The 12,860-nt window shown below is 32.7% G+C and overlaps 1 protein-coding gene across 3 annotated transcripts; it reads right to left on the minus strand.

Moving 5' to 3' along the window:
* Positions 1-268: 268 nt before the first annotated feature.
* Positions 269-11,879, minus strand: LOC110738154 (anoctamin-like protein At1g73020). Of its 3 annotated transcripts, XM_021918527.1 has the most exons (17): positions 11,356-11,371; positions 9,493-9,643; positions 7,839-7,908; positions 7,501-7,616; positions 7,168-7,294; positions 6,995-7,095; positions 6,817-6,908; positions 6,611-6,715; positions 6,252-6,521; positions 2,184-2,316; positions 1,975-2,088; positions 1,818-1,888; positions 1,566-1,696; positions 1,367-1,449; positions 1,179-1,286; positions 779-937; positions 269-675 (listed from the first exon to the last, which is right to left on the minus strand). In XM_021918527.1, exons 2-17 carry the CDS (start codon positions 9,571-9,573, stop codon positions 550-552), a joined length of 1,887 nt encoding a protein of 628 aa, XP_021774219.1. In that variant the 5' UTR covers positions 9,574-9,643; positions 11,356-11,371; the 3' UTR covers positions 269-549. The 3 variants fall into 3 exon arrangements, with proteins under 3 accessions (XP_021774219.1, XP_021774217.1, XP_021774218.1); XM_021918525.1 differs by lacking the exon at positions 9,493-9,643 and having other exon boundaries at positions 11,356-11,879; XM_021918526.1 differs by lacking the exon at positions 11,356-11,371 and having other exon boundaries at positions 9,493-10,376.
* Positions 11,880-12,860: the final 981 nt, after the last annotated feature.

Genomic DNA, 12,860 nt, shown 5'->3' on the forward strand with positions numbered 1-12,860 from the left:
GCAATGTTCTTTCCGCCTTTTTTTAGAAGAGATGCACCATGTGGATCGTGCATCCGCCTGCACGAACCATGCATTGCCTCTAACCCAAGCATCGTTCAAAGATTTAACCTTGCGAGTTGTGACCTTAAGGTTACAAGGAAAATTCCAAACCACCACCTACGTGTGTTAACTGTTATTGCAATATTCTTCCAAAATATTTAAATCAAATAGACGAGAAAAACTGCATATTGGTTCTAGTCATCAAAGCAACGAGCAACAAAACAAAATCTGGAAGAAATTCTAAGTTTTCGGCTTTACTGTAAATTCTGTTCTTTTCTCTTTGAGATTAAAAGAACCCGTGAGCATCCACTACCCACCTATAGTCCTGTACAACTTGAAGCAAGTACAGTTTCAAGCAAAAGACTGGGCAGAAAGATAACAAGAATCAAAAGATGACACACTGATATAGGGCACAGACGGCAATGGCATTTCTGTATAACTATATGTACCATCTACAAGGCATCCTACAAAACTTTTATATACCAATGTACAAGGCGAGCATTTTTGGTGTCAGTTCGTTATTTCTGCAGGGTTCAACATCTTTTCTCCACCAGAAATGGTCCTCAAGAGTTCTCTAGACACATCTTGAGTATGTGTTGCATTCTTCACACGGCTCGCTCTAACCCATGCAGGCTCCTGCGAAATAGGAATTGCACGTTTATGTACTCATTATCTACACAAGCACTTTCCTGTTTTTTTTTTTTTTTCCAGGAATAGTACAAGACCACCATAGGTTTACCTCAGGGACAAAGCGAGAAAAGCCAAACTTTATAATTAGGAGGATATGCTCCATGACCAAAATTGCTGCAAGCCCTGGCTCTAATTTCCATTTCCCTTCCTCATCATATAAACAAACCAAAAGTGCACAGTTGGTGCATATTGACATCACTATTAGAAACTGAAATTCAGAAAACATTAACCATATCAAATCAGTAATGTAGTTTACTTATAAATGGAGAACAAAAAATATTCAACATAAATGCTGACTGCTGAGAATCATACTATATTTTGCAACATCTTTCTAGGATATTACTAAAAATTTATGCATTGGAATTGTAATGGTTAATACCAAAAATCATGTTAAAGGGGATGCATAATTGCAGTAAGCACAAAAAAGATTGACAAATTTGAAAGCTTGCCTGAAATATATTCAACCATGCTCCAATTGTAGCAGCAGCACGAGGAACAGGCCTTTTATGCATGACAAGCAATTTTAGAGCATCTGTCCTGATTTCCATAATGTTGTTCTGCACCAACATCTAGTTATAGATTTTTACTTGGTGCCTCAAACTAGGATTGATAGAAAACTCCAATATAAACTACTCACCACAACAGCAAAAGCAAAAGTGAGGGGAAATGCACTTGCAAACATCATAATCATTCCAAACTGCAGAGCCAACTCCAGAAAATCTGCATATAGTTTACAGTTTGACAGTAAAGTTTCTTCGGATGCATCAAAAGCTACATTACTAAGCCATTCAAAAACAAATAAAGTAAGCTTGTAATAACAAAATTACGAGTATTACCATCAAACAGTCCATCTTCAAGTTCTCCTCCAATGCTGGCAGAGTAAGCAGATTTCAGATACTCTTTCTCTACTCTCGAATTCACTTTTACCTTCCCAATTGATGACCCCTTATCATGCTTCTTCTTGAGCCTTGATAATTGGTAAATGCGTTAACAAACATAAAGGTGATCTAACAGCTACACTAACTTGTATTACTTTCAATTAAATGTAAAGATGGTGCAAATAAAAACAAAAGGATAATAAAGCTCACCTAACAGCTCCAAACTTTTTATAGCTGTATTTAAGGTAGGGCAGAGAATTTTCAAGCAAGTTCTCAAAAACCTACAAACATGTTACACATCACAGTTACAATCACAATTTTAAGTGGAAGTAGAATCTGATATTTGTTCAATAAAAACCATGTCAACCTCAGAGACGATCAGACGCTGGATTAAAACTTTGCGAAGTGTCATAATATTGCGGTGGAGCAAAGCATGATAGAAAACTCCAATATATGTCTGCATAAAATAAAGCCCAAACAGCTGCAAAGAAATGTTAACAAAGGAAATTTGCTTTAGTAGTCACCTTCAAAATTAAGCAAATAAACAAACTTTAGGTATCTGTTCCCATTCCTCACCTTGTATATTAAGCTGTCTGCTTGATACTCTTCATTGTCAATGTTTTCATTTTTAATGAGATCAGCAGAAATTTTCCCTCCAAATCGCGTAAAATATTGAATAAGAAGTAGGTAAACAGCCGTCAGCCCAAACCTATCAAATTAACCAGAAAAGTTGATTATATGTTATTATTCTATTTTTGTAGCAACAATGCTGCTACTAGTAGTTAATAATATCTCCACCTCAAGGAATAAAATTTCTCTATTAATAGAGAAATGCTCTATCATCAAGGTTAAACAATAGATAATTACATAATCATTGTAATGCAGGACTTTGATAAATATTATATAATGCGGAAGCGGAAAGACAGTGAGAAATCTTTATCAAAATTTGAACATGGAATAATGATATGGCTTTTGTTACTACATGAAGTGCAATAAATCATGTTACAGTATAATTAAAGCATCCAATAATATGCACACATACTTCAAGTAAATATATACAGTATATAATAGTTTAATTAATCAGCAAAAATAGACAGGAGGTAGCAGCAATACGTTTACATTTTAAGTTTTTATTTATTTATTTATTTTTATTTACTTTTTGGTGCCCCCTTTTGGCAACTAACTATAATAATTAGAAAGTAACTGCTTCTAGCTTTCTGTACATATGACATATGTCTTCCTTTTGAATTTTTTTCGGAAAATTCAGTTAAAAATACTGATCATATTAATCAGCTACTAGTATTTCCACATTGATAAAAAAAAAATTCCATTGTCAAAATAAATCTTTTTCTAACCATAAATAAACTTCTTATTAGGCTTGGGCACTCATATTTTGTATAATGAGGGAGTATGAGCTTTAACGGAGATACGTGTAGAAGTAAAACCATTTCAAATTGAAGTCATAATGTCATTCTTGATATAGCCCAAGAGAGTAAATGAGTAATAGATCAAAGTATGTCCATGATTATACTGCCTCTAAGGAAGAGTTTTGGCAAGGAGTGGAACCACCTTGCTTAATACTTCGTAGTATTTGGGCCTTCGTAACGAGCAAAGGACTTCTTTTGGGCTAGGTATAAGGCCAGGTAGCAATCTCATTAAAACACCATTTGTTCTAGAAGAGACTATGAAGGTAAGAGATTGTGTTTGTGTGGGTGAGAGGGATCTAGACAGCCTTTAATTTACTTGCCACCCACTTAAGATCATGACAAATAAAATTAAAAACCTTAATGCCTTGTTCTCGCTTCCTTTCCCACAGCACTTCTCTTTTTCTAGGGCACATGCAGCAAATATTGGAGCCCTTAATTTGAACTTGAACCTTAAGCAGTTATGGAAAAGCATCAAGCTTCCAAAATGGATCCCTTGGAGGGATAGGGTGCTCCATTGAGGCTTGCTCAAGTATTGTCAAATCTATCCAAATTCCTATTGCCCTAATTGCCCCCTCGTCATCATACAAGAATTAATCCATGCCATCCTAGCCATAGATTTTGATTTATCTGAATCTCTTGTCTATCCAGCTATTCCACAAGACCTTCGTAAGGCGATTTGGTAGAGAATGTTTTAACTAGTACCCACATTGTTAAAGGACTTAAATGGAGTATTTAGTTCCACTTTCTTTGTTTATAAAACCAGAAACACTACAATCATATCATAAAGCGGATTATCAGGAATCACCTAACCATATCCTCCACAAAGCAAATTGCCTAAGGTTGAAATTTCTATTCTCCAATGCCTTGTACCTCCCTCTAATTCTAATTCTTCCAAACACTCCCGTTGAATAGGATTTTCCACCCTATGGTTGGTTTATGGTATATGTTAACACTTCCTTCGTTAATGCCAAGTGGTTTATCCAGAAGGTCTGTAGTTGGTGTAGAGGCTTCCAGAAACAAAGTTATTCTATTAATCGCCTTCTTGCAGATCTTATGAGAATATGTGAAGGCCTCAACAAGATCAAAAGAGAAGATATAGAGAGAATGATCATTTCTTTAGATTGCAAGTAAGCAATAGATTTTCTTCATGTTCATGATTCTACCCCTGATTCATAGTCTAATGAGCTTAATGATTGTAGGAGCTGGGTTAAACAATTGGAAGGTAAAATTCATGTATACTAGACATGACTTGAACAAGCGTGTAAGTGGACAAGCAAGAAAGTGTTGAAGTTTAGATATTTGCAAGAACATAACTAATTTTTCTTCCAATCCCCCTTATTGTTTATATGGATGTCTTAAATTCGGATTCTTATTCCAAAATTTCATTTAGCAATAATTATTCTATACTGTCTATACAATTGCAATCAAGGGTCTAATGAAAACAATTTATCAACAATTTCAGGGGTAGAGGTGTGTAAATGCGAACCCCTCATCCAGTCCCACATGAGAGTGAGATACAATGGTAATGTTATGCTATATGAAATGGTTTTACTTGATACAACACACATACTCGTTATAATATTATTTGTACTCAGTGAATTCACACACAGCAGAAAACCCACGTCACTCTTTTGCTAAACTGGAATAATCCTTAAACATGCAATTGTTCTAGTTTCCACATCCAATTGGAATTTATAGCTAATGCTTCTATTAATAAACTACCACCGTCTTTAAAAAAGTAAAAAATATTCGCCTTTCCTTTGCAAGATCTCCCAACAATAATATCCATTAACAGAAAGTAGCATAAATATGCCTACTGTAGTTTATTCTACTTCCTACAGCACCCTTTCTTTTCCACAATACTAAGTAAAGTGGGGTATACTTTGGGCATAATTTGCATTACTGCATGAGATAAAAAAGTGACAGATCCATTTCATTTTTTAGAAGTTTGTAAAAAGTCGAGGTGGAGTAATTTTTTTTTTTAATGATACGGTAGCGATGCCATTCCTATTGAGGTTTAAAGATGTTTGGGAGAGAGAGGAATTGAATGTTTGATAATATTCTTCACGATAAAACGAATTGAATGGTAAACAACATTCTTCAACAAGATTTGGGGCATGCCAATAGAATGGAGGAAAAATAATCCCTTGGTATAAGAATAAAAGCAGGTTAGTTGAAGTACAGGATTTTAATTGTGATCCTGGCATGCCCTATAGATTAAAGGTAAAAATACAACGCATAAAATTAGGCTTAAAATATTATATAGTATTGAAATGTTAGGTTGTGAATCATTGTCATGTTTATAAGATGAATGTGGAGAAAATGCGTGCTCTGTTGGATGTGTGGCCATATAAAAAAGAATTGTATGAAAAATGAGATAATTTGAGGAGTAGGGGTCAGCAGGGAAAATGGCTTAAGGTAGTTTGCCCATGTAAGAAAGAAATTGAGTGAGGCTTTGGTAAAGAAGGTTGAAAGTGGCAAAGGGATGGGATCGTGAGAGGTAGGGGAAAAGACCTAGGAAAATAAGGAGGGTGATTAGAAAGTGATATGCGTCTTTTGGGGATTAAGGAACTAGCGTTGAATAGGATAAAATGGAGAGGAGAAAATCTAAGCTGAGACTTGTCATTAAATTAAATAAATCTCCATTTTTTTAGATGCATCACTTTTGATATTATGGACTCCTAGACCATTTGGAGTAGAGAGAGATAGAGAGAAAAAATTACGAGGGTCCATGTGATATGAGAGAGAGAGAGAGAGAGAATTTATTAGTTAAAAAGGAAACTGATGCATCCAAATTGAACAATAAAAGAGTAAATATATATACTCTTTTTTCCTTTTACCTAATCTCATTGTGTTTTGCAAAATCTTCTTATTTTCCTTAAGGATTTCTCATACGCAGGTTTTCCCTCTCTCCATGGCCTTTTTTTTTTCCAAAGCCTTTCTCAGATTTTATTTTTAAATCCTCTTGTTGAGTTTTCAGTTTACCCTGCTTCCGTTCTTGCTCGCTTTCACTTTATCACTTTTCATTCTTTATTCCATTTTTTTGCGAACGGTTCTTTATGTTGATTCATGTTAGTAAACCCCAAATCATTTTGGGATTAAGACTCTGTGGTGGTTGTTGAAACAAAGTAGTAACATATTAGCATACCAATTCAAGACTTACAAAGAAGTTCTAATTTGCAGTCCATTATTTAAAGCATAGACAAAGAAAGCTTACTTTATGATGTCTGATCCAATTTTTTCATAGAGATGAGCATACGCTAGCTCAAAAGGCAACTGAAGACAAATAATGCTCAATATAATGACTGTATCGTTTCTGATCCTCTTTAGACGTCCTAACCATTCATCTCTTTGGTATGCTGCTTTCCCTTTGACATTATCAGCCTCCAACTTTTTTGTGAATTCCAGAGGATGCTTCCTAGAGTTTAGATCCATTCCAAATATCTTATATCCAGGTCCTGTTCCAACTGTGTAACTGATGTTCCATCTGCATCAAAGAGCTGGTTAAGACATAATGCTCCTGATATCTTTAATTGAAAAGTAAACAATGATGCTTTTGTTAATGAAGAAAATTACCTGGTTATGAGGGCATAATTTTTGCGTTTCCAGAACTGGAAGAAGAACACAGCCCATGATATGATACTTATGAAAAACACCGGAAGAGCCAGAAATTGTAGTGATCTAGAGAATAAACAGCAGTCAATGGAAAATTGCAAGCTATGTGGAAGATTGAGGAGCTTAATAATTTGACAGAAGTCTAAGATAGGAGAGTAGGCGCCTACCCAAAGTCAACTAAATGCAATACAATCCCTAATGCCGCAGGAAAGAGTAACCACCGAGTATACATTCCAAGAAAGGCAAAATATATTGCTATCTGCAAATTGTAAGTTGCCTGAGTAAATATTAGCCGATGAAAACATGGAAGTAGATCACAGAATTCAATGTATCATTTCAACTTGCCTTGGTTCCAAAGTATAGGTATATATCATCAATTGGCTGCCTTGTAATGTCCCAAAAGTTTAGTGCCCAACTCCTTAGCATCTCCTTCTTTTTCTGTTCATCTGTTATCATAAAGTTCAGTTTATACTCTACTGGAAACGCAGAAAGTCAGCAATAATTAGGATTTCTCATACCGTGCAAAGGAAATACTTGTTTAAGAATGCCTTCTGTTTCCAGCTTCCGAAGAAGAGGCTCCCAAGGTTCCCAGTAGAAATTTTTGCAGCCATATTTCAGAGGTACAGCCACTTTACTGTTATTTACCTGCAATAATCAATTATTTAATATGGAGTGATGAATTACTTCTAAAGCATTCCCTTCATAGCTAACAGCATTCAAGGTTAAAGTTCAAATCACCATTACTAAAATGAGAAAGGAAGAATTCAAAGTTCTCAGAACTGATGTGCTAAAATTGGAGGCAGAGTAAATATAAATGAAAAATACACTTCATAAGTCTGAAGAATGCTTACTATTCCATAAATTAAGTGATGGTAGCAATGATGGCGTTCACACCAACTGAACAATGAGCCATCAGCCTGCCTCGCAAAGGCTTTAACTTGTTCCCAGTCAAAAGCTAAGTCCATTCCTGAGATATAAAACAAAAGGCACCAAATATGCAGTTACAAGGCTATCCAATGACTAAGGAATGATGTTGGGGAAGTAATTTTACTTATTAATGATCCTCAGTTCCTCACTAAACTCCTCATTACCTCAGTCATACACTCAAGATTGTTAATGTTATAATAACATTTTAGGGAATAGATTGAGTATGGAACGATGGAACAAGAAAATAAATATGGGTTAATACCAATATTGGTTCGTTTCCTTATCTGTAATTCTGCTGCAGCCTTTCCTAGAGCCTCCAAAGGTGCTGCCAACTGAGAGAGAAATATCCATTTTAAACACACTAGTACCAATTCATTTCCCAATAATATACATGGAGTGGAACTTATATAGATACTTATAGCCAAAATCAGCACTTAAAAGCACACATTGGAAACAGTTTAAAACACTGGCTCTTGCTAAAGTTTTACGATATCAGATTAGACATAAATACTATTTCTGTATCAAACTACTTATGTTCGTAGGAGGATTCTCTCCATGTCTTTTCCTCAATTTCAATCTTCAACTCAATTTGCCAAAAATATTGAACATATATAGATACTTAGTTATAACCGAAATCAGAACTAAAATGTGCTCATTGTAGCTTTGTATTTGGAAACAGATTAAAACACTGGTTCCTGCTCAAGTTTAACAATATTAAATCAGAAATAAACAATACTCGTATTTCTATATTAAGAAACTTAAGTTCGTATCAGGATCCGATCTCCACGTCTTTTCCTCGATTTCTATCTTCATCTCATGACACCTTAGTGCAAAAACTTAATCCTTCCCCCTTATTTGTCTACTTCATACATACTTTCACACAATTACACCCAAATGACCTCTTTCCGGCCCGGACAATCGAAGTCTGAGCTATTCATAAAGGATCATCAACAACTACAGAGTATAAACCAGTCTTAATCATAGAATAGTAAATTCTTGCTAGTAACAACCACTTTATACCCTAACTAGTTTAGGACCCGTGCCATGCACGGTCTATTAAAAAAAAAATTAAAAATTGACAAAACATACACATAATATAAAGCGTGAACAAACAAACAATTGACGTAATATAATGTTGCAATGACCACTTTATTATTGTTAATAATAAAGTATTTGTCAAGAAAAAATCATTAAAGAAATAAATTAAAATACAAAAAAATAGAGATTTAATGTTTGAATTGCACATCATGTGTTATCATTTGCGTTGCCTTTTATTTTTATCATCAATGGTAGTTGTTCTAGAAACTTGAACAATTATTATTTAATCGAGGAAGATAACAATTGAATGAGGTCGTCCTTCTACATACAATCACTGCATAAAAAGGGTAAGGATAGTATATCTTATGTAAAATTAATAAAATAATGATATAATATATGATTGAGAAATTTATTAAAAAATGATATGTCAAGATTATATAGAATATATGTATTCTTGCATTGTTTGTAAGTAATTGAACAATTTTTGGGTGTCTCTATAGAAATGTTGAAATGCTTTAGAATAAAATACACATATATATCATATATGTATCAAGGGAATGAAAATATTCTAAATTAGTGAGACATAAATACTTTTACACTTCTAAAGATACCAAATAATTTCATGATCTATATGCACGCATCACGCATCACTTTTAAGGGAATAAATATTCCTTGTTAAAGATAATAATGATATATGATTCTTTCAAAAAAAATAATATAATTATGATATATAATAAAATCATAGTAAAAATATCTCCATGATATTATTATTGTATAATAAATTTTCCTTATTTAAGTTGACCATGAAATAAGTAAGGAAGTAAATTTAAGAAATAAATAAAGTAAACTTTAAATTTACACAAAGATAAATTACGTACCTCATTATGCAAATTTTGAAACACTTCTTTGTATACTACATTGTGTGTAGTATGATATATTTTTCCTTCTTTGTCACACATATTAAAACTTTTAGTCCACTCTTCTTTGTGACTCTTGAAACCGCAACATATAGTTGACCATGACTAAATACTGGTCTTGGGAGATATAGGCCAACATGGGAAAGAGATTGACCCTGACTTTTGTTAATAGTCATTGCAAAACAGACAACTAATGGATATTGCCTTTGTTGAAATTTAAAAGGCAATTAAATTTAGATAAAAAAAAACAATAAATTAAAAAAAACATAATTATTGAAACTCCGCAAGATGCTAGCACAACTTATACATATATAAAAAATGATGACAAACATTAGATTACATACTTATTCATCTAGTAAAACCATCCCTAGAGAATGTACATCGTTTGCATTATTAAAAGATGGAATAGTCCATAAGCAGATAACCCTAGCCTGTATAGTAATATTTTCATTCGCCGGATTGATATTTTGTATAAGCTTTAAAGTTTGTGCTATTAGAAAAAAATAACGTTTAAAGTTATTTAGTGCTTGTGATTCAAAATTCGACGGATTGATTATAAGCTTTTTTATAATGACCTGTTAGGTAAGATGTTTTTGGAAAATTTGGGATAAAAATAAAAAGGTAAAGAGAATTAGAGGATATTGCATGATTTAATCATATAAGGAATGAATATCAACCATATGTAATACGAAGTATATATTATAGTGAGAATATAGTCCTGATTAGCTAAGATGTTTTTTAAGGGAATATTACATATCAACAATGGTTTACGATTTGCTAAGAATATATATATTTTTTTTAATCATATTATTTTAAATTCTTACCATTGTTGATATAGTCATGATTTGCTAAGAATTACATATCAATTGTAATACCTAGTATATATTATCTGAATATAATTAGCTAAGAATTTTATTTTTTTAAGGGAAGATTGCATATCAATTAACAATAATAATATAATTTGCTAAGATTTGTATTTTTTAAAGGGAAGTTTGCAAATCAACCTTAATATATATGAGTAGCTTGGATTTTGTTTTTTTAAGGGAAGATTAATATCAACCGTAGTAAATATGTTAGGACAGTTATAATAAGATTTATTTGGTGATTATTTAAATATATTGTATCCTTTTAATATATATTTTTTCAGATTACCGTAAGATTATATTTATTATTGATTATTATTTACATATATATATATGAAAAATATCTCCTTTTTGGAATTATATTTTTTTTTTAAAAAAAATTTTAAAAAATAAAAATATACTAAGGACACACCAGGAGATGACACGTGTCATTGCTAGTGTGTCTTTTAGTATATAGTTATTGATTAGGCTATTTTGATGCAATATTACTATATATAAGTAACATCATATTAAACAACTATATAAAATAAACAACTCTATAACCTAATTAGGCCAATTTGTAATGAAAGATAAGTAAACAACAGATCAAATCCATGTAATTAATATTTAAAATCAAGAAATAGTCATCAAACACCCTAACTTGCCTACTTTGACCAATTATATTAAAAATATATATATATAAAAACAAACGAAACACTGAAGAGACTAAATTTGACTGGTCAATTGCAAAACAAATATTCTTTCCTTTCCGATTAGATTATCACGTTACTAGTTCAAATTACACTATTAACTTGATTATTTATTCCGAACAAATTTCGTTCAAATTACACTATCAAGGCGACTATTAATTCCGAACAAATCTCATTCAAATTACATATCAATGCGACTATTAATTCCAAAAAAAGCTAGCTCCTAACCCTATTAGAAATAAATCGTAAATTTCAAGATTTGAGCAACTTACCTTAATAAACTCATGAGAAAGGCCAGGAACTTCCTCAACCATCAACCCAGTTTTCTTCAATTCTTCAACCAAAATCTCCATAACTTCATATCTGTTACCTTCATCTTCATCTTCACTTTCACCATTTTCTTCATTCTTTGTAAAAACTAAAGCAATTTCAAACACAGCTTTTTCTTCACCATTTTTACTCATTTCCAAGAATTAAAGAAACCCAATATTTTTAGCTAAAAATCAAGGGTTAATTTGGTGAAATGTTGAGTAAAATGAAAAGGGGTTTAATGGGGGTCCAAATCATGGAATAATTGGACCGAAAAAATGCATGAATTTGCGTGAAGATTGAATTGGACAATGTCGAAAAGCGTATAAATTCAGATGGGAAGAGAATTAGAGATTGGAACGGCAAAAGAATTGAATTGAATTTTAATTTGGAAAAATTAAGAAAAATGAATTACTTTTTGAAAATGAGACCTTGAAAGAAGAAGGTGGAGAGAGAAAAAGACACGTGGTGGGGCTGTACTTTAAATAGTGTAACGGCCTTTATGCCAATGCAACTGTACAGTGTCCAAACTCCAGAGTGACCATCATTTATCCAAGTCAAATGGTCAGAAACTTGGTTCCCACGCTGTAAACACTCGTTTTTTATAATACGAAGCACTCCCCAATATGGAGTATAAAGTGTGGAACATGTTGTTATATATATTTGGGTGTATCGTACACACTTAAGTATTTGTTCTTAGTTGGATGTACGGTACACTTGGTGTATATAACAAATTCTAAAAATGTAGTGTAACTAAGAAACCAATAGGTTGTCAGAGGCTCCGAGAATAGAGGTGTCCAAACTACACCCGATTGGTAAATTTTCCTCGTAAAAAAGCCATATTTGATTTGAAACTAATCCGAAAATTATCTGATTTACATGTTAACTCGCTTGGAGACAACATTTTAACATGACTCAATTTTAAAAATTGACCCAACCCGACCTCATCGAACTCGATCCGAACATTCGAATTGACACCTCTATCCAAGAGCCCCTATGGAGGTTGTGCAAATGCACGATTGTTATGAATATGTAACATGGAATAGACACAAAGATTTTAGGGAAATATTTTTGTACCCGTGAAGTTTTAAAAAATGCACCGTGTACTCCTGTAAACTTTCAAATGCACCATGTGCTCTCGAGGTTTGTTAAAATATGCACCAAATAACTCACTTTCGGGTTGGATGACTTTGGAGCGGGTTGATTTCATTTCATTTAAGTTCTATTTAGTTTGATTAGGAAAATGTTGATTCAATATTAGGTCAATTCCAATTCAGATTCTTTTTGGATTTTAGGATTGATCAAATTTAATAATCAAATAAGATCATTTTTATAAAAAATTAATTATTGAGTTATTATCTTATTATTGGGTCACTATATGGTCATTCGTGTGTCATTTTTCATATTGTGTCATTAACACTTGTTAGTTATCTCATTAAATTAGTTCTTGTATCAATTTTATCTTTAA

Source organism: Chenopodium quinoa, unplaced genomic scaffold (assembly GCF_001683475.1).
Source record: "Chenopodium quinoa cultivar QQ74 unplaced genomic scaffold, ASM168347v1, whole genome shotgun sequence".
Lineage (NCBI taxonomy): Eukaryota > Viridiplantae > Streptophyta > Magnoliopsida > Caryophyllales > Amaranthaceae > Chenopodium > Chenopodium quinoa.

What these genes read in the sequence shown, in the direction of transcription:
- LOC110738154 (XM_021918525.1), bottom strand. Translation starts at nt 11,547, where the DNA reads ATGAGTAAAAATGGTGAAGAAAAAGCTGTGTTTGAAATTGCTTTAGTT. An exon ending in ATCACTTAATTTATGGAATA is followed by an intron (nt 7,295 to 7,500) that starts GTAAGCATTCTT and finishes TGATTATTGCAG; the next exon opens with GTAAATAACAGTAAAGTGGC. An exon ending in AAAAAGTTTGGAGCTGTTAG is followed by an intron (nt 1,697 to 1,817) that starts GTGAGCTTTATT and finishes CCAATTATCAAG; the next exon opens with GCTCAAGAAGAAGCATGATA.